Genomic DNA, 20,634 nt, shown 5'->3' on the forward strand with positions numbered 1-20,634 from the left:
CCTGCGACCATATCTGCGTAAAGTAACTTAATCATCTAAAAACAAAAAGCAAAATACGCAAAACGTTAAATCTTAATTTAATAAGGTCAAATGTAATGGCCCCAAGACAATAACTGCAAGCGCCACGCGCCTATCGAGGATGTGCCACGAGCTGCGATTTCAGTCACAGCAAATCATCTCGAGCTCATGGATCACTGACGGCCTAGTTTACCTAGTTAGCCAGATACAAGTGAGTTTCCCTGTTCACATGCCATCGATTTGTTTCATTTGAGCTGTTACTGTATGTATGCAGTGTGATGGTTCATAAAAAGTAATACAAACTCACGGCAAAGCATGGATAGCTAACTGAGGGAACGCTAACTTCTGGGTTCGCTAGCCAGCTACTGCTAACCAGTTAGCTATGCGAAGGCCTGATTAACCGCTCTAGCGAGTTGGGTTGCCATTTCGTTACTTTCGCATCTCCTCTGAGAGAAATTTCTGTAGTAAATGCTGTGGTTAGAGGATGGATTATTATTTCAACAGTGTATTGTTGTTCCATTTCCAGCAGTGTTCCAGTTCATCCCCATTGATTTATTCGTTTTACTCTCATGGATAGATGAACTCAGCTGACCCATAAAATGTGTTGAAAAATGTTGGATCCCGAAGAAGGAACGGTACCTCTGGACAGCCTGTTTTTCGACAGGCCCGTTATCCACAAAGTGTGAGTGAATCTATTACAAAGGGTTTGAAAGACAGGGAGCTTCCATTAATACGCTACAGCGATTTTTCACCCAAGAGTAACCCAAGCTTTCCTATGCCTTTTTTCTCCCCATCTCTTTAGAAAACCACTCTGTCAAGAACAAGGTGTTTGGCAGGTTGAGCCACCCCCATCAGTTTCTGAAATACCAGCAACCCAGGACTTGGAGAAGGAAATAGAATCTTTTCATTCTTTAAGTAAGCGTTAAAAAAATAAACTAATAATTTGTTTTCAAATCAGGAGAATTGTAGTCATCTTGGGGTGAAGGCACACTCATTTGTCACCACATTGCACCTGCAATTGTTCTTTGATTTCTTTCTCTCAAATGGTTTTGGTGATATTGCTTTAGCTATATGCCCTAATTGGTTCTGCCATGAGCAATGGCATTTTTACCCGTGCTATGTGCTGAGCAATCTTTGGTTTTAGATATTTGTTTCTTTCAATTCTCAGAGGTATAAATTGATCTGGAAGGCACTGTCCCAATTCATAATCACAATGTAGTCATTCAAATACAGACTCAAGAATTACTTTATGTGTAAAGTAATTACGTATGTAATTTTTGCCTCTCTTTGTAAATATTCCTGTCACAAACAACAGTGTATCAGTTGCATAGAGAGTACTGTTTGTGCCTGAGCTTTGCAGTAATTCACAGCATTGAGTTGAATTTGCTCCTGTCTCAATCCTAGGCCATCTACTGTTCCTTCCTTTTGCAGGGTCTTATCAGAGGTCACACACATATTTGCCTCCTTTGAAAAGGTCAGATGGAAGCTATCAAGTACTAAAGCAAGTAGGGGATTTAGTAAATAACGCAGAGAGAGGTGAGTCCCCTGGACAGGAGAGGGGGGGGCCCTGGACTTTGGATAGATGTGTGAAAGTTGCAGACCTCCTAGGCAGTGATGGGAATGAACCTGTCCCCATAGAGCTCTCACCTCATCTGGCTGATGAAAGACCCTTCCCTTCCATCTTTAGCCAAAACGATGGAGAACGCTCACAGTTCAGGAGAAGGTACCAGTTTTATAGTGTATGGCCATGTGAAGTTTACTCTCTTGGCATATTTTACTCCTGATTTCTTTGAGTTTGGTTATTACTCAACGTGACACATAATGTAGCACAACAACAGCAAGACACACATGTCGTTCATAATATATCAATATGTATTATAAAATAACTAGAGGTATTCTACTGCATGGCACTGCCTTTACCTCCATCAGCTATATACTGTATATTTTTTAACTGTATATGTTTGAATATGTGTAACAACCTCGGAGATAGCTCAATCACTGAATATAATGGAATGATTGTGATAATTTAACTGACCTTGACTGTCTCCTCTGTTTTGCAGTTTGTTTCAACCACCTCCAAGGTTGGTCTCAGAAGGTAGTACCCATAGCAACAGTGCACCAAGTCAAAAAACATTCAGAACAAATGACTGTCTGAATGGGCAGGCTTCTAAAGAGACACCCGATACTGCTCCCAGACCTCTGACTGGATCAGAACTAACCTGTGCACGCAGTTCACCCGCTTTAAAGCAAGACCAAGGCATGAAAAAAGCCCTAGTCCTCCCCCTGACACCTCAGCCTCTTAATGTACAAGGTAAGGATCAGCCTGGCATTGTGCATTCTGACAAACTGCACCCATCTGTGGTTTCTCTACTTGAAGGACATGTTAGTTTTCTGCATGAAATTGGAGATGACATCAGGCCTCTGTTTTCAGACCTTGAAATAATTCTTTTAATGGCCTGCCAACCACGTGCACCAAAGCTGGATTTTTGGTCTCCTGAAAGAGTGCGAGATGGCAGCGTATCTGTTATGCTGTTTGTGTCTTGTGCCCTCGGTTATCATCTTCAATTTATTTCATACCGCTGGGAACTGCAGGCTGTTTGGCTCCGTTTTCGGCTGCTGCCTTCTTTTCTCATCTCATCCAATGAAGGCTAAGTTACCGCCTGGAGCAGGGAGTGTCGTAACTTTACAAAAGGGCATCATTATAAGTGCAGCCAGTTAACAATGGGAAAGAAAGAAAGAAGTTTTAAACCAGGGGCATACTACAGTTCAGAATTCCACCTGAGGAGGTTTGCCTTTAAAACAGTACAAAAGAAGACTACTGTTTTTCATTCCATACCCTTTACTTCCAGCATTGGACCATTAAACCACCTTAAGACCCTGCTCTGTATCCCAGGGTTATATATAAAAGCATGATCGCACATTTTTGAATTGTGCCAAAATGAAGGTACATTAGAATTCATGTAGAATTTATTTCAGAAGCTCACATCCTTTATTTTTTCTTTGAGTAGGTAGTCATTGTATAAGTTATTGTAATGAAGACAGTTGAGGTCAGTCAATCAATTTTGATTCTGTCATTACTTATCTGCCTTTTTTTCAATCTGCCATTTTGCTTTGGAAGGTATGGCAGAGTGGTAGATTTCACCTGTCTGCAGACATCATTTGAGTCAGTATAACCTGAAAACAATGCTTTCCATGTAACATTATGATCAGCAATAGTACAACAGCCCACTTAATTAACAGCTCAGTGTAGCTTGTGATATGAGCATCTACACTTCTTCCAGTGACTGTGTGAAAACCGACATGACTAATCAGTTTTGTAGGTAAGAACACAAAAAAACAACCGTTTCATTCAAAAAGGTGGACTGCCAGTGTGCTGGTTATCGCTTTGTTACGCTTTGGTACACAAGGTAGGTACTTAGTTTGTCCAGGTAAATTCACAGTGTAATTTTCTCAAAGCAATAAAAGGCATTGGCAGTAATTGAAAACTGCACTCCCAAAATCCAGCTCACCAGTTCACCCTGCATATGGGAAATTTAGAATTTTTCCATGAGATATGTAGGCCTGGATTCAATCATCATTTGTCTGTTGCTTTGACTTGCAATTAAATTTAAGAGTTACTTTTTCAGTTCAACCATAATTTTTGCACATTTTGGTGATCGCTAGTGATGAAAAGAGTGATTAAAGGCTTTAATATAAATGTTAGTCACACTTAAGGACAAATGATGATTGAACCCAAGCCATAAGCTGTGCATAGCTTGCACCTACCTCCGAGTAGGCATTCATTTATGGTGCCTTAACAACCTAAATAATATTTAAATCTGCTTAATGTGCCTTGCATCAGTTTCACTACCAACATTTGTGTTGTCTTAACCTGGGCTGGAATGTGCCAAGCAGACAGAACCCAGGTGTGCACCAGACGTGCAGGTTGCAACACGCTATAATTCCACAAGATGGGGCCATTTCCGAAGTTGCAAACCAACTACCCAGCATTCTGCGTCCTATTGTCTTACACTTTACATTGTTTAATACCGAAGTTACCATACGCTGCAGGGCACAGATAAAATTATCTGCTAAATAACTAAGTTGTTGTTATTATCACTATATTTATATACTTATTCATTTATTTGGCAGATGCTCTTATCCATGGTGAATTACAAGGACAATATGGAATGATATATTAAATGCACATCACAGGAGCAGCAGTTTCCTAGGTACAGAGCAGCTAGTAATGTAGTAAATATGTGTCTAGGTGAAACACAGTTTTAGAAAGCATATAACAGTTTAAACACATGCCTAAATATTCTTGACGGCCAATAGAGCAAGCATACTTACATCATACTGAAAGAGCAGACCCTAGTAACGGCTCATGCAATGCCTTGTGCCTAACAGTGATCCATAACGGCGGTGTTAACCTGCATCATACTTCCATGCTGACACTAATAGTCACAGATAGTTCTCTGTACTACTGGTGCAGTGGCATTGATACTATAAACGTTATATTGCCGTGTTTGGCTCCTTATAATGGCCAAAAAGCTGTTGACAGTTTTTCTGAGAAATTAACGTAATGTTCAAAATTTGATCAACAAACAAGAAGGTAATGGCATCTCTGTGCGCAGTCAGCAAAGCTCAGGGGTCACGGGCAAGAATCTAGTGAGGGCTTGAGGTTTGAGAGAAGCGCGGCGGCGGAGGCGGTCCTTCCGTGCCACCTGTTTGAAACCACAGGCAGAGTCCTAGCCTGTGAGCCGAGGGAGTTCCTGCGCTCTCTCTTTCATCTGCTCCCCACCAGCCGTCTGCCTCTTCCTTCCCTTTACAGTCGACACTTCCTGTTCAAACTGTAGAGGGCGAATGCTGTCACGCCACGATGCGCTCCAGACCCAGAATTCGCTCCAGTAACAGCTGTTTAGCCGCGTTGCCTAATCGATGACAGGGTTGTAACGGACAGCAAAAGGAGGCTTTGGCAATGATGTACAACTGCCCTCCGCTTTCCTTTGAGAAACGCTGGACAGTGAGGCAGCATAACAGGGCAGGGATAAGCTGTCAGTGCTGTCATTTATATACAGAGAGATGAAGACATTGCCATGCATCCAAATGGAATTTAAACCAGCTCACTTTGGTGCCAACCAGCAAGACAGTGGAGAAAAACGTATACATTTTATTAATGGAAATGTTTGAGCACATTTATTCAACATGCTATGTAAAATGAAAAGTAAAACACAAAAGAGGTTTTGAATTGTAACAGTTTCACTGTGGTACAGGGGATACAGCACTACAGCATCTTGGCTTGAAACCCCCTTGTCTTCCAGGTTGCAATAAAAATGGCAGCCACCAGGGGGTGGACAATCTCCGCTAGTACTGGATGTGCAGTTTAATTATTAATCCTTCCTGGTATTCTACCTCATACTACTTGCATTGTAAAACAATTAGTGAAGGTCATTTAATTTCTGGTAAATATGGCATGGCTAAAACATTACTCTTAAGGAGATTTTAGACTGATACTGCTTGCAGGGAGCAAGCATCATCACACAGTAACTGTTATTTAATATATATGAATACATAGGTACAGTAGATAGGAGTTTCAGGCCTAACTGTTGTATTATTTGGTGGAAGACAGATGATTTGTGGATGGCTGTTTAGTTTCAGGTGGATCAGGCTCAAGAATCCTCCATCCAGTTACTGAGATCCGTATCCTTTTGCTATGAGCTCATAACCCTCTCTTTATTACAAACAGTACTGCTGATCTCCCAAATACGCCTGGCTGTATATTGGGTCAGCATTCTATTCCATGTTTTTTTTTCAGTTTTTTTTTACTCATGATGTTGATTATTCTGGAGTATGCCACTTTTGTGAGATAATGGGCTTTTGTGCTAACAAAGCAAAACTGACAAGTCTGAGTGACATGTCAGTCTGAAGAGTAAGAGTATGCACTAACCCAGTTTTATCCATATCACCATTTCTGTTCAGCTTGGAGGATACATACTATTTGTCGAAGGATTTTTCCATCTTTCAGCTGTATGTATTTGATCTTCGAGTCTGCTTAATATGCACTGAATGAGACCAGTATTCATGCTGTACAAGGAACTATACAGTAAATGTGAGAACTCACCTCCTTCCTTGGCCCTTATACTTGCTACTTAGTCTGTATTGCTGCAAGTTGTTTTTTTCATTTATTTCTCATCTAAACAGAAAACATTGAAAGCATATCTAAGCCTTAATATGCTTCACACAGCTGCACAGTTCAGATCTGTGTTCAAAGAGTTCCCTTACTTCAACTACGTTCAGTCTAAAGCCCTGGATGACGTAAGAGCAATGAATGCATCTTTTATTACAGAGTCCAAGTCTTGGAAACTCAGCTGAATTAATTTAGTAGCAAAAGTTCTGTAATGACTTTGAGTGTGACATTTTTGCAGATTCTTTACACGAGCAAAAATTTTGTGGCTTGCGCACCCACTGGCTCTGGAAAAACGGTGCTCTTTGAATTGGCGATCGTTCGGCTGCTGATGGACTTGGCTGAGCCCTGGCACAATGTCAAAGTTGTCTACAGTAGGTATTCATTTATCCTCAGTTATCAAAGAGAAGGCAAGACCATGACCCAGATTAAACCTGACAGTTGTGCATTTGAGTTACAAACACCAGTATCTGTGTTTTTCTGGTCTTGTGCATTATGTGTCATGAATTTTAGCAACAACTGCTCTGACAGTGTTATGTGAAAAATAAAAAAAATATAGCAGTTGCTTAAAAAAGTGATTCTTCAAAGTTAAGCAGAAAGTGTGTTGTGGTTAGATCGATTTTGGCCCGAAGTGTTATATTTTATAGATTTTATATTCTATAATCATGATAATACAGCTCTTTGTTCAGCCGTGGGAGACCTGTGTCTTTTCTTATCTTTCTGTTCTGTGAGCAAAACCCTACCCTGAGAAATAAACACGTCTTTAAAAACTCTTTCAAGTTTTAAAGGAAGTAAAGCTATCACCAGTTGTCTTGCACATTTACGAAATCAGAGCATGGATTTGCTTTATAGATTTTTGAAAGATGAAACACCCTGACAGGAAAGCCTTTGATACTCTTTTAGTGGCGCCAATTAAAGCCCTTTGCAGTGAGCGGTATGAAAACTGGAAGCAGAAATTTGGGCCCTTGGGGCTGAACTGCAAGGAGCTGACAGGAGATACACAAATCGATGACTACTTTGAGATTCAGGACGCTCATCTCATCATGACTACACCAGTGAGTGACATGTTGGATCAGACCTCGCGTCTCACAGGCATAGCTGGATTAGAGCAACACTAAACAGAGCAGCCATGCAGACAACAAAAGACTCGACACGCTCAATTCCTCATCTTTCTCCCTGTTGCCAAGGAAAAGTGGGACAGCATGACCAGGAAGTGGAGAGATAACTGTCTGATCCAGCTGGTTCAGCTCTTCCTCATTGATGAGGTCAGTGTCTGAACCCATCAGTGTTCTCTTTGTGTCATGCCTCCTGTGTAAGTCTTGATTTTATCTATCCAGGTGAATATGACAGCATTTAAGTTTTCCATAACTGTAGTTCATTTTTTTGTTTTGTTTTGTTTAAAGAGCCGCATTCTTCTGTCAGTTTGCAAAGCTACTCGTGGCTGTGAACCTTTTTCAGGTCCACGTGGTTAAGGACACAACTCGTGGTGCGACCCTGGAGGTTGTAGTCAGCAGGATGAAAACGATGCATGCCTACCGCTCCATGGCTGTACACTCCGAACCCAATCTCAGCATGAGATTCGTGGTGGTTTCAGCAACCATTCCCAACATTTCTGATGTGAGGGCTTTACCTACTGGTTTGGGAGCTCGTCGAAAGGGATTGCTTACTCTCAGTCAAAATCTACATGATTTTGTTTGTGGTATTCGATTGCTGTCTCTGTAGTAGTAGTTCTAGTTTTTCCACTGTCTAGGCAGTGTACCTTGTCTGGCCAACTGTTGAAACTTGGTCATGCTGTGCTTCTAATATTGTTGACTCCTTATATGGCTTTTTGCTTGTGTTGTCCTATGCCTCACTTTTATGTCGCTTTGGATAAAAGCATCTGCCAAATGAATAAATGTAAATGTAAACGTAGACAGCTGACTGGCTCTGGTTTGCCTGTCCAGATAGCTGATTGGCTCTCAGATGAGTCAGGCCCGGCCACTTGTTTGGAGATGGACGAGAGCCACAGGCCGGTGAAACTGAGGAAAGTGGTGCTGGGGTTCCCCTGCAGCGGCAACCAGACTGAATTCAAGTTCGACCTGTCCCTCAGTTACAAAATGGCCAGCATCATCCAGACCTACTCGGAGCAGAAACCGACTCTCGTGGTGACTCTCCGTTGCTCCCTCTCTTTGATTTTCGGGCTGCAGGATCAAGAGCTCTGCTGGGGGGAGGAGGGCCCCTCTAACTGTAGACCTCTTTTCGTGTTTTCAGTTTTGCTCCACGAGGAAAGGAGTGCAGCAGTCTGCATCGGTGCTGGCGAAAGACGCCCGATTCATCATGAGTGCCGAGCACAAACAAAGGTGATCTCTCTTCCTGTCACTATCTGGGTTCGGATCGCGCACGCTAAGATGTTTTTCCAACACTGCAGCACTGCTTTGATACTCATGATTTGTGATTCCCTTGAGCAAGCTCTCTTTTATGATTGTATTGTGAATAAAGCTTATTAAATACTGACTCCTGTTTATGAAATAGCATTGATATTGTTGTTTCTTAATGTACCACATGTTATTTATTTATTTACTTTTTTATTTATTTAATAGAAACTTATCATCGCATTGGCTTAATTCTACCAGCCTCAAAAGTAGCATGATGTGACATTATGTTTCTGAGTGTTCCTTGTCTGTTTATGCTGGCTGTTGAATATGCTTATTAATTTACGGAAATTCATTACTGTCTTTATTGCAGGTTGATGAAGTATGCAAACTCCTTGCTGGATTCAAAGCTCAGAGGTGTGTACAGTCTTGATCACTGTGTGGTAATAGTAAGTGAGTGTCTGTGTTCAGAAATATGCACATGCAGGTGTTTAGGTGTGAATGCAAAATAGATAATGTGTTTGTATGTACATTATCAATGTATATACATAATCTTTTTTTGGAAGTGTTTTTAGCTCTCAGTTTGTCCTGATGTTTATGCGTTCCAGATCTGGTGACGTACGGGGTTGGCTACCATCATGCTGGGATTGATGTGTCTGACAGAAAAATAATCGAAGATGCATTCACACTTGGAGACCTACCAGTACTCTGTGAGCATTATTTTTCCACTGAGAAGGCACAGGTCATTCATCAACAACAGCTGAAAGATGCATTATCACTCAGTAGTAAAATGCTAACAAGTTAGACTGAGAACATTTTATACTTTTAAAAAACATGTTCAATTATTGTTCAATTACCAAAGGATGAGAGCCTGGAAATGAACAGTTTTGGTACTGCACGATGAATTGTGGTAACTTTCCAGAACCTTTTCACTTTTTCTGTTCTTGTGACTCAGCTGTGTTGGCACAGCTAACGCAGTATACTCTGTCTGCGCACGCAGCCAAGACCACGTTTATTTATATGACAAGAAGAGAATGTTCAGTGGATTAAGTGGCTTTTTCGCTGCAGTGATTTAAAGACTTGGGAATTTGATTTATGTGTTTATCTGTGGATGAAATCAGACGAGACTGATTTCAATTACAGCTGTCAAACATTGGGTAAAGGTTAATGCATAATCAAATTTTATAAAAAAAAGTTAGAAAGAACAGGGGAAAAAAAATGTTTGCTAATTCTTATCCAGTCACAACCAGCACTTTAGCTATGGGAGTGAACTTGCCTGCTCACCTGGTGGTGATCAAGTCCACCATGCACTACATTGGAGGGTCATGTGAGGAATACAGTGACACAGACATCCTGCAGATGATTGGTCGAGCTGGACGCCCACAGGTATTGATACCCTCCCCCTGCAATAAACAGGAACAGTTTTGAGTAGAGGCTCTTTTCGTGTCATTCCAATATGTTTTAACCACAAGGTAAAAAGATTCTTTTATGTGTTCTTTTGCTATGACTTTGTGGAATGTTTTTTATTTATTATTTTTTTTTAGTTTGACACCGCGGCAACTGCAGTGATTATGACCAAATCCCAGACAAAAGACAAATACACACAGCTAATGAGCGGGTCTGAAACCATTGAGAGCAGGTATGCTTTGTATTCTTTAGTTGGAAAATAACAGGATTCAGAATTGTAATGGTGTTCACTTAAGTATGGCACCTGTAGGCAAAAACAAAATGTAGCTAGCATGTTAGCTTGCATTAGATTTTTTTTCCCATCTGGTTTGCAATGATCTAAGATTAGATAATTAATCAACATTTCTTATCTTGCCTCTTAAATTGATTCATTTTTAAACCCGTACATAAAAAGAGAAGACAGTGCAGTTCACCTGTGCAGACAAACCACGCAGTTAGGCCCGGTGCGGTTAACCACACGGTCTTTCCTGTAGCATTGTGCTGATTCAGAACCAAAGCCTGTTGATTTCTGAGCGTAAGTCGTGTTGTTTCCCATGTCATTCGAACCCGTACCCTTTCGGCCCCAGCCTGCACACACACCTGGTGGAGCACTTAAACGCAGAGATAGTTCTGCACACCATCTCCGACGTGAACGTCGCTCTGGACTGGATCCGCTCCACGTTTCTTTACATCCGAGCTCTGAAGAATCCCTGCCATTATGGTGAGTGTGCCGATCTCGCGGTGTCCTCCCGCTGCACGTGTGGGCCAACAAAACAGAATATCGTAGCACAGACTGCTGCGTTTGAGAGGGTTCAGTGGTGTTAAGTGATTCTCGCACATGCTCATTTTCTAGGTTTCCCATCCGACCTGGATAGAGCTGGGATTGAAACGAAGCTGCAAGGTTTGGTATTCCTTGAAGCACGTCTTGTTGAATTTGTCAGTCTTGCGTCCTGAAAGGGAACATTACATTAACTTACATTCTCACCTCTAGAGCTCTGTTTGAAGAACCTGAATGCACTGGCTGCCATAGGCTTGATCACCATGGATGAAGACATCAACTTCAAACCCACCGGTGAAGGACCTTATATTGAACTTGCTATAACGAGTTGCGGTTTTGAATATTCGCACCTGGTAACATTTCCTGTTACCTGCTTCACTCTCTGTTCTCAGCCTAGAGTGCTGCGGCAAACCACATGCTTCGGCGTTTATTTTAATAATTGAGTTATCATATAAATAGACACAATAAGCACTTGTTTATTGCATGAATACATTAAATTACACGCGTCTCTTTGTATTAGGACCAAGTCCACCTTTGCGCATCAGTGTAATATTGATTCAGTACGATGTTTGTGGCTTTCCCCATTGGTGGAGAGCTCAACAATGTTTCCTTCTTAAATGGCAAGGGTCTCCAGTACGTAGAACATGTGGAACATATTGCACAAATATAGCATATCTATCGGCTCCAAGTCATTACTGGTAAAATTGTGTTCTTAGTTACTGTTATTATTGAGAGAGGGATAAAATCAGGAAAGATTATAGGGTCGCACTTTCAATGTACATGTGCTCACTTGGTTTCCGCAGTGGAGTGACCGATATAGCTAAACCCCACACTTTGGAAATGACTGACATAGCTAATGCTGACATTTTGGAAATGACTGACATAGCTAATGCTGACATTTTGGAAATGACTGACATAGCTAATTCTCACAAATTGAAAATGATGACATAGCTAATGCCACATTTTGAAAATGGCAATTAAAGACTAAATCCACAATTTTCATGACATCCTGAAAAAAAAAAAAAAAATTATTTGTGATCTCCAGAGGCTGGGAGGCTTATGGCCCGGTACTGCATAGCATTTGACACCATGAAAATGTTCAGCCAAGTATTGGGAACAGAGACACTGCCTGAGCTGGTAGGTAGTACAGTGTAATATTTTGATCAATTTTTCTTCTTTTACTTCTGTTTTGCACTGTGACGTTCTGTGATTCTTACTTTAGAGTTATTCACTGTAGAGACAGAACTGGAACAGGCCAGTGAAACATTAGGTAGCTCAAACAAGTGAAACGTTTTCCTCACAGCTGAGGTTGATCTCCAGAAGCAAGGAGTTCAGTGACGTTCAGCTGCGAGTGAGCGAGAAGAGGACTTTGAACACATTGAACAAGGATAAAAACAGGATAACTATCCGGTAACAGTAGAGAAGCTTTAATCATTCTGCAAGCAGGAGATAGCCAGTCTGAAAGTCTCCATAACCGTTTTCTTTTTTGTACTGTTTTAGGTACCCCATGGAGGGAAAGATAAAAAATAATGAAATGAAAGTGAACTGGTGAGTTACAGGGGTCTTGTTCATTATGCTGTAAAAGCTCCATGTCGTTTGCCTTCAGATCTAGTTCAGAAAGTCCGTGGCGCTGAGGGCATCCAAGGTGGTTTTCCAAACATTTCATTCCCTCAAGTTCTCACCGAGAGTCAGAAAAAGAATTTTAAAACAAAATAAACCAATAGAAAAATGTGGACAAGATATTTCTTGGACTGTAGGCAGCCACTCATTTGTTGTTCAGAAATATTTATTCAGACATTATTTGTTCATAGCATTTCCAGATTATACAACTCGGAAAGGCTGGAAATGTATCAGCATTTTTGCGAACATAATTTGTTGACTTTGTTCTGCATGTTTGTTTCCCGTTGTTAAACATACTCGTGAATCGTCATTTGTGTCTCTGCTTGTGTCTCACTTTTCTTTTTGCAGCTTAATCCAAGCTCAGCTGGGCAGCATCCCCATTCAAGAGTTTTCATTGACACAGGACACAGGGAAAATATTTCGAATTGGAGTACGGATAAGCAAATGTAATTGTTTTTGCTGACTAACATTGACTACCAGTAGAGTATCATTCAGTTAGTAGGCCATTAAAAAGATTTCTGCCAGTTTAATGCAGTTTGTGCTATGAATATACCGATGCAGTGAGAATTAGGTTTGGTGGGCCAGTGTTGATAACATACTGTGTATGAATTGGCCGTGTTGTCGCTCCATTTTTCATCTGCTCCATTCTGTTTCATCTGTATCATTTGCTCACCAACCAACAAACAAACCCTTCTGCAATGTGTTAGTGTTGCTGTGCGGTAAGCAGAGCAGTGAAGACCCTTTACCCTTTAGGATGGTACTTTGATACATTAGTCAACCATATCTCTTTGTTATGCTGGTAGAGCTAGCACAGTGTTGTTAGGATAATGATTTCGGGCTACACAGAAATCAAATACATTACATTATGTAGAATAGTAAATCCGAAGTCTCTGTCTATATGTCTTGCAAATTAATTTTCACACAGAATGTTTATGACGGCTTTAATTAAACCAGGTTTGTTCGAGTATCTTAATCAGCTTCCCAAGAAGAGCTTCTCTGTGCTGCTCAACTCCCTGATTTTGGCCAAGTGCTTCCGGGCCCGGCTTTGGGAGAATTCACCATTCATCTCAAAGCAGCTAGAGAAAATAGGTGGGTCAGCAGAGTACTGGATTGTGTTAGTGTACTGGAAAATTTTGTCTCAGGCCTCTGATTTTCATTGGCTTGTTAATGAATTATAAATTCAGGTGAAACTGAAACAGAAAATAAAGCACTTGTGGTTTTTTGCAGTAGATATTATTTTGATTTGCAGTTTTGGTCAAAGAGGATTTTGTGACAGGACCACAGTTTGACTCAATCCTCAAACCTCGGTAATGAAAACAGCCTGCACATATTTTAAGGGTTGCTGTAAAACATCCTTTTGTTGGATGACGTGCATCGGTATTGGAAAGACAAGCCAAAACAAAGTGTCCAGAAGAGTTTGACTTCCAATCCATCAAGCATGCTGCCTGTTTCAAATCACCAGAGGAGCTGCACTGTCACTTTGACAACTTGTTACTGGACGACCTGAACGGACAGTAGTTAGTGGTGTGAAATGTTGGACAAAAACCAAACTGATCTTCAAAATCCACATGTGACGACAGCCTTTTTGAACATTCCAAGCCACAGAGTCTGATGAAAAAAGATCACTCATCTACACGTAGTAGACACATTCTGCAGACCTTTAGCGGTCCCTCTGTCTGGATTCCTCCCTAAAGCACTACTGAATGGGCTGTGCATTGTATGAAGTGGAGGTATGGCAGCCAGCTGTCTTCCCCCATGACTATTACAGCACTGTAGTTGGGTGTAAAGTGTGTTCCCTTCAATTCCTAAACAGCTTGCACCTTGAAAGCCTTACAACAGGTGCCCCGATTCAGGACGACTACATTGCTGATGGCTGCCTGTTTGGTGATCTCCCTCAGTGTCCTACGCAGATATCTTCTGAATTAGCAGCTGATCACATGTGGCCTTCATTTCACAGGTTTAAGTCTCTCCACTGCAATGGTGAATGCAGGACTCACCACATTTCACAAGATCGAGCAGACCAATGCCCGAGAGCTGGAGATGGTATGCTAGCATTTTTTTAGAGCCACATATTGAAATTGCACGTTTTAGACATTACGGTTTTATATTTTACGGTCTTTTGAGCACGCCATATCCAGATGATTTATTCATGCTGTCCAAAGGTACTGTGTTTCTAATGTGTCCAGGACTTTTGCAAGTGTCACATATAACGTTTTCCAGATTGTCAACAGACATCCGCCGTTTGGCAACCAAATCAGAGAGGCGGTCATCCATCTTCCCAAGTATGAAGTTAGTTTGGAACAGGTAATCGCTGCCGTTGCTGTGTTCTCATAAACAGCGAGACAGTCATACCACTGGATAAAAGTAGCCATGCCCGATATTAAACTGTATGCCAAGGAATACCTGGGATGTGATACAAATCTGAATGTTTTCTTTGACTGGGAGACAGAATGAGAGGGAATTGCTCAAGGACAATTAGTGTGTCTCATTTTGCGGCAGTTCCAGACTGGCCACAATTATCAGTGAAACTCGTAATACGTGAAAAGCGCATATTCCATACGGTGACATCTTAACAAAAATCCATATCTAGTGTATAAAACCTCAAACTTTTCCCTGTTGAAATTTTGCAAAAATAAATCCAGAAGGATAAGACTGGTCTGTGAAAAACTGCTGTCTAGATTTGAACTCCTTGTCTTTTTTGTTTCTAGATTCCAAGATACAATGTTGGGATGGCAGAGATCATTGTTACAGTGAACCTGAAAAACTACAAGCAGTTGTTGTCCAAGAGAACAGCTCCTGACCACCATTATGTCACATTAATTATAGGGGATTGTGACAATAATGTGGTTTTCCTGCAAAAAATCACGTAGGATTTGTAAAAAACATTCTTAGAATTTTGGAAATGCTCGCTCTTTCTCTCCGATTGATTTTCTTTCTTGCACAAACATACAAAGAGTTGAATTGTTGTTTATGAACATTTTTTTCACAGAGACTCTGTGTTGCTGAAGTCTGGAAGCTGGTCAAGGAAAATTGAAGTCACGAGAACTCCCAAAGGAGAGGAGCTTAGTGTAAACTTGATCAGCTCAGAATTTGGTATGTGTCACACCACTGTAACACATAACACATAACTCATAACACATTTCACACATAGAACATCACACATGTACAGGCACGTACAGGGGTTGTTAAAGTGGTCCCACTCAAATCCTTGATCATATTTGCTTGTCATTGATATCACCCTTTATCTTTTTCTTGATAAATAGGTGAAACAAAATGTGTTCAGGCTTGGCTGAAAAATATACAGTAATCCAGGTTGTTAATCTTACCCATTGTGTGTTTGGTTATATTGTCACAAAACACTAATATACGGTTTAATCATTCACACATTGATTTGGTTAAGTTACAGTTACTATTTTGTGTAGTGGGGCTGGACATTCAGCAGAAGTACAGTGCATTCTATGCTGGAGCTAAACGCTTTGGAGCCGAAACCAACAGCTGGGAGACCGTGCAGAACACAAGTCAGAGAGCACAGGGCACAGCTCAGAGAGCACAGCCTACTCCACAGAGAGCACAGGGCATGATGCGAAAGACACAGGGCACAGCAGAGAGGACTAATCCAAAATCCTCAAGCATCAGCTCCTCAGACAAAGGTATGGTAGTTTAATGTGTAAAAAAACAGCATTTCGTTCTACCCTAATCCTTGTAAGTAATGTGTTTTATACTGTTATTTGATCATAACCACTGTTTGTTTTATGTATTCCATCAAACCTGTTGATATTACATCACTAGTGTCATTTTTTAGTATGCATGTAGTATTTTGAAGGAGTGGAAAATTAGCTCATTGGAAATAACTGTGGATATTAAATCACAGGCAGCCTTGATTTTTGAATGATGTAAAAAAAAAAAAAAAAAAAGCAAAGACATTTTCTTCAATTTATTAGCTGTTAGGGAAAGAGCATAAGAGAGCATAAAAAGTATTCTTTCAAGTTCCATGATTCATCTGATATAATCAAACTAATCAGCAGTTACACTGTAAAATGTTTTCTCTTTGAACTAAAGACTCAAAACATGGCATGTATTTAGATCCAGGGAAAAGAGAGTGCAACCACTTCTGTAAAAACAAGAACCAATGTGGACATGATTGTTGTAAGTAACTAAAAAATATGTAATGTGTGTAACTCCATTTTAACAGAGGGCAAACTCTTAAGAAGCTTTCAGCTGTCTCACGTATATAAAATCTTTGTTCTGCTCATGGCACCAACACAAATCTTATAAACACTGTTTTATGTAAAGATATGATCCAAAACATAAGGAATATATTAATTATAATATTATACATGCTTTAATTTTTCAGTATGGAATGCATGTAAACCGTCAAGAGATTAAATAATCTTTCAATTCAAATGAGAAAGTAAAATATCTATATATACGCACGATTGTGTTCCTTCAGGTAAACTTGGTGTGGCGATGGTGTTGAAGAGACCGACGAATACAGAGACCGGTTTTTCTTCCTACCTCAGAGATCTGAAGAACAGGAATGAGATGCTCACGGAGACGCCTGTGAAGCGTCTGAAGGTGAGTTGAACAGACGGCCATCTCCCAGCCCTGTGTCCCACCAAAGCTGTAGAGCTGCTTTTGTATGCATTAACATGGCAGAGTCTCATAGCCAGAGCTAACATCATGCAGACCATGAAAGGCAGCTTTGAAGGACTCCTCACAATGCCGGTGGGGCCTCCAGTCTATGCTGATATCAGACAGCATCTCAGTAGCTGTGGAGATGCTATCAAGCACCAAACTGTCATCACCTCAGGCCCTGTCAGCATGTTTTCTTGCACTTTGTTTGTATTGGAGGAATCTTGCCTCGGGTGGCCTTTCCATGGCATATGTATGAGACCATTAGAGGCCTTGTGTTAGCATGTGTTGGAAAAGCTGCAATCATGTACATTTATACTGTGGTACATGCCTGACAAATGCCTGGTAATCATAGCCAAGAGCTGATATGATGTAATTAGTCTTTCACAAATAGCAAACCTTACATTTTTTGATTTTTATGGCCATAGAAGTTACATTATTACAAGACACTTCTCAATTTGGGACTATTCAAAAAGAGTGGAAAAAGACTGCCATTTTACCACAGGGGTTGTCACTGACACTTGAAGATGAAACCTTGCCACACATGATGTACTCAGCACTCCTAATATGACACCATGCAATACTGAAGGTCGGATACAAGTGACAGAAATGTATGTTTTCCTCGTTGATATGCCAGTGATGGATGTGACTTGTGATTCCTCCATTAGATGAAAATGTGTAGCCAGGCTGGGGCCATGGACATGCACCACTTCTCATACAAACCCAGAGACACCATGCCTGCCCTCTCGAGGTGCGGAACTCAACACAAAAAATACCACGGGTTTATGTGTCAGATATATCTGGAACATGGATAACTGGTAGCATTAAGGATAATAGTATTAATGTAATATGGTGTGTATATTATTGTGATGGAGATGAGATTGGTAATGTGATGAACATGACTCTTTTCTGTTGTTGCCTTTCTGGAATGATAGAAAGATGATGAAATAATTTATGAGTATATATACACACATAAACCCACACACACTCTTTCTGTATCACTCATATGCATATATACACATAAAGCATGATGTTTGGGATCCAGTCTCAACAAGTGCTCATTTTGAAGGTATGAACGGAACCAGTATGGTCACCCAATGTCAACAGAGAGCGTGGACTGCTTCGAAGATTTTGCATCACCTCAGCAGATACCTGATGGAGGGCCCTGTTATGATGGTGTGTACAGCACTGATACAAAATGATTTTATAAAAAAAAAAAAAGAGACTTATGGCTTTTTCAGCTTACAGCTTATTCATGGATTCAGTAATTGCGGAGTGACAGCAGGACATGTCTCAAAGGACTGGAAAACGATACTAAGGGTCGGAGTGTCTGTAATGTTGTAAGAGTACTCCATTTGTGTCAGTCCAGTAAAACAGACAGTTCTATTTAATGTCTTGCAAACAGCAAGTTTGATCGATCAAGTCAGAGAGTGTGCTCAGACTCATAATATCCACTTCTGTTTGTGCTGTCGCAGACAGGAGCGGCTACTTGGAAGACATGAACAACTGGACAGAAGACCCTGAGGAGGAAACACCTGTCCAAACTACTGCTGGGACACGAAGTACAGCCTCTCATTGAATGAAAATATGTGGTTATGTGAGCCAGTCACACAACATAGCAAGTGCTGTATAAGCCTGCTTTATTTCTTTGGTGCCTTAATCCAAATATGCCTTGATCTATAATTTTACCCTGGATCAGGGGTGTAAAATATCAACAAGACTCACAACAGGTGCCAAGTCACCTTATACTGCAAGGCATGACATGTGAAAGTAAGTAAACGGCAGTGTAATTTTCCCTTTGAGCTACCTTGATTGAACTGGAAGCAGTTCAGTTGGCCTGATATTGGATGTTTATGTTTTCAGACTTCTCGGTGTGGAAGCAGTCCAGCACTGGCGCTAAGGAGGCCTCTAACAGTGCCCCTCTGCAGCGGGCCTGTGGCTATTCAGACAAACGGAGCGTGTGTCACACGGATGACAGTGGCTGCTTCTCATCAGATACCCTCAATGTGACCTTTGACCTGGGAATAGACGACTGGGATGATTTTGATGATGAGAATTTAGTGCATGCTAGCGAGATTTCATGCACTGAGTCTCCAACCACAGATTGTTGCAGACCAATAGGTATTTCGTGCATATGTGAATTCTTAATCAAAGATCAGTGCCATTATAGTTTATGGGAGACGGAATTCATTAAGAAGAGTGTGTATTGCAGAGAACAGGTATTATATAAACTGTATACTGAAAGTAACTGTTGTACCTTGATCAGCTGTGATTCAGTATTATTTCAGGAATTTTTTCATAGGTTTTGGCACTTTTTCATGAACGTGTTTCAGTGTAAACCGGCCAAGCAAATGACGGTTCACAATTGTGTTCACAGATCACTCCACACCATTCCCTTCCTATGGCTCACAGCTGAGTCCCATCGTTAAACAGGTCAACAGCTCACACGTGTAAGTGCTTTGCACAACCAACCCCAGATGGGACACTGCCGTGCTATGGCATTTTACTGGTGCATCTGTAGTGTAAAACAGGTGCAGATGGGAAGGAGGTAACGCTAGCCGTGAACAAAGACATTATTCAATAGAGTCATTATTGGTAATGATAGCACAGGCTGTAATTAAGCATAGTTTTCCTGTGAAGCTGTGAAAATGCACAGTTGAGTGTTGTTGTGTGTGTTTCAGGGTGAGCTCTGCAAAAATCAGACCTCGGGCATCTCAGTCTCTCAGTTACATCCCGGCTAACAGACCATCGGAGCCCTGGCATCAATCAGAGGAAGGCCCTGTGAGTTACTGCTGTATAGCCTATGTGTTCTGTTATACTGGTGCCCCTTTAAAATAGAGGCCTAAAAGACCAGGGGTGTATTGTTGGCAACGTCATAAAAAAAAAAAAAACATGTGAATGAGTATGAAATTCGTATTGTGAAATCCCTCCCCCCCAAACGTGTATACACCACAGCGTATTAGTTTTAATGCGTTAGAAAATAGTTTGACATTCTCCTTGATTTTGAACTTTGAACGAACTAAAACGGCAGTAATTCTGACGGATTTTCAGCAATGCTTTCATACTACCTTACCATGAGTAGGAAGAACATTGAAAAGACAAGTCAAGTTTGACCACTAAAATCTGGGGTTAGTTGTGAAGCATGTTGAGGAAGCAACAACTTTTTTCCACATTAAAAGCAGTACAAAATAACACTAAGCCTTAAGCTTAAATGTACTGAATGTTTTCAATTGTCACAAATGCAAAAACTTTTTTCTTCACCAGAAAACCTGCACTGAAATGTATGCCGAGAAGAGTCCCTCATTCCCAAAACAGACAGAGAGAAACTCAACAGTGCTGGGTGGAAAGTTTGATTTCTTTTCAAAGCCCAACACTTCAACACATGTATCGGAGACTTCCACCAGGTATACGTTTGTGAAAACGACCTGCACGTTACTCCGGTCCTGTAGTTTTAGGATAGCCTTTGTCTCCTTTTTGTGTTCTGTGGAAAAGTATTCGATATGACTGTTGTGACCACAGTCTGTTATACTTATAGGTTCCAAGGAGAAGACAGCTCCAAAGAAGTTGAAGTGTTCCTTGGAATATTTGATGGAATATTTTAGTGCTTATTCATGCGGCATGAA

General features: G+C 40.9%; 1 protein-coding gene across 1 annotated transcript; it reads left to right on the forward strand.

Annotated features, from left to right (window-relative positions):
- Window positions 1-629: 629 nt before the first annotated feature.
- On the forward strand, window positions 630-20,627 carry hfm1 (helicase for meiosis 1). The gene is made up of 39 exons (XM_036553876.1): window positions 630-700; window positions 821-933; window positions 2,079-2,099; window positions 2,231-2,329; window positions 5,659-5,700; window positions 6,245-6,315; window positions 6,426-6,558; window positions 7,088-7,239; window positions 7,372-7,449; window positions 7,643-7,801; window positions 8,128-8,328; window positions 8,435-8,523; window positions 8,909-8,952; window positions 9,144-9,245; window positions 9,776-9,921; window positions 10,080-10,174; window positions 10,569-10,702; window positions 10,835-10,882; window positions 10,973-11,053; window positions 11,805-11,896; window positions 12,063-12,169; window positions 12,260-12,307; window positions 12,728-12,825; window positions 13,334-13,468; window positions 14,337-14,422; window positions 14,600-14,683; window positions 15,088-15,245; window positions 15,369-15,472; window positions 15,802-16,029; window positions 16,439-16,525; window positions 16,830-16,954; window positions 17,680-17,762; window positions 18,081-18,187; window positions 18,487-18,573; window positions 18,875-19,093; window positions 19,389-19,461; window positions 19,693-19,792; window positions 20,276-20,415; window positions 20,547-20,627. The coding sequence occupies exons 1-39, from the start codon at window positions 630-632 to the stop codon at window positions 20,611-20,613; spliced, it is 4,107 nt and encodes a 1,368-aa protein (XP_036409769.1). The 3' UTR covers window positions 20,614-20,627.
- Window positions 20,628-20,634: the final 7 nt, after the last annotated feature.

Source organism: Megalops cyprinoides, chromosome 20 (assembly GCF_013368585.1).
Source record: "Megalops cyprinoides isolate fMegCyp1 chromosome 20, fMegCyp1.pri, whole genome shotgun sequence".
Classification (NCBI taxonomy): domain Eukaryota; kingdom Metazoa; phylum Chordata; class Actinopteri; order Elopiformes; family Megalopidae; genus Megalops; species Megalops cyprinoides.

What these genes read in the sequence shown, in the direction of transcription:
- hfm1 (XM_036553876.1), top strand. Translation starts at nt 630, where the DNA reads ATGTTGGATCCCGAAGAAGGAACGGTACCTCTGGACAGCCTGTTTTTC. An exon ending in CCATTCCCAACATTTCTGAT is followed by an intron (nt 7,802 to 8,127) that starts GTGAGGGCTTTA and finishes TTGCCTGTCCAG; the next exon opens with ATAGCTGATTGGCTCTCAGA. An exon ending in CATCAACTTCAAACCCACCG is followed by an intron (nt 11,054 to 11,804) that starts GTGAAGGACCTT and finishes TGTGATCTCCAG; the next exon opens with AGGCTGGGAGGCTTATGGCC.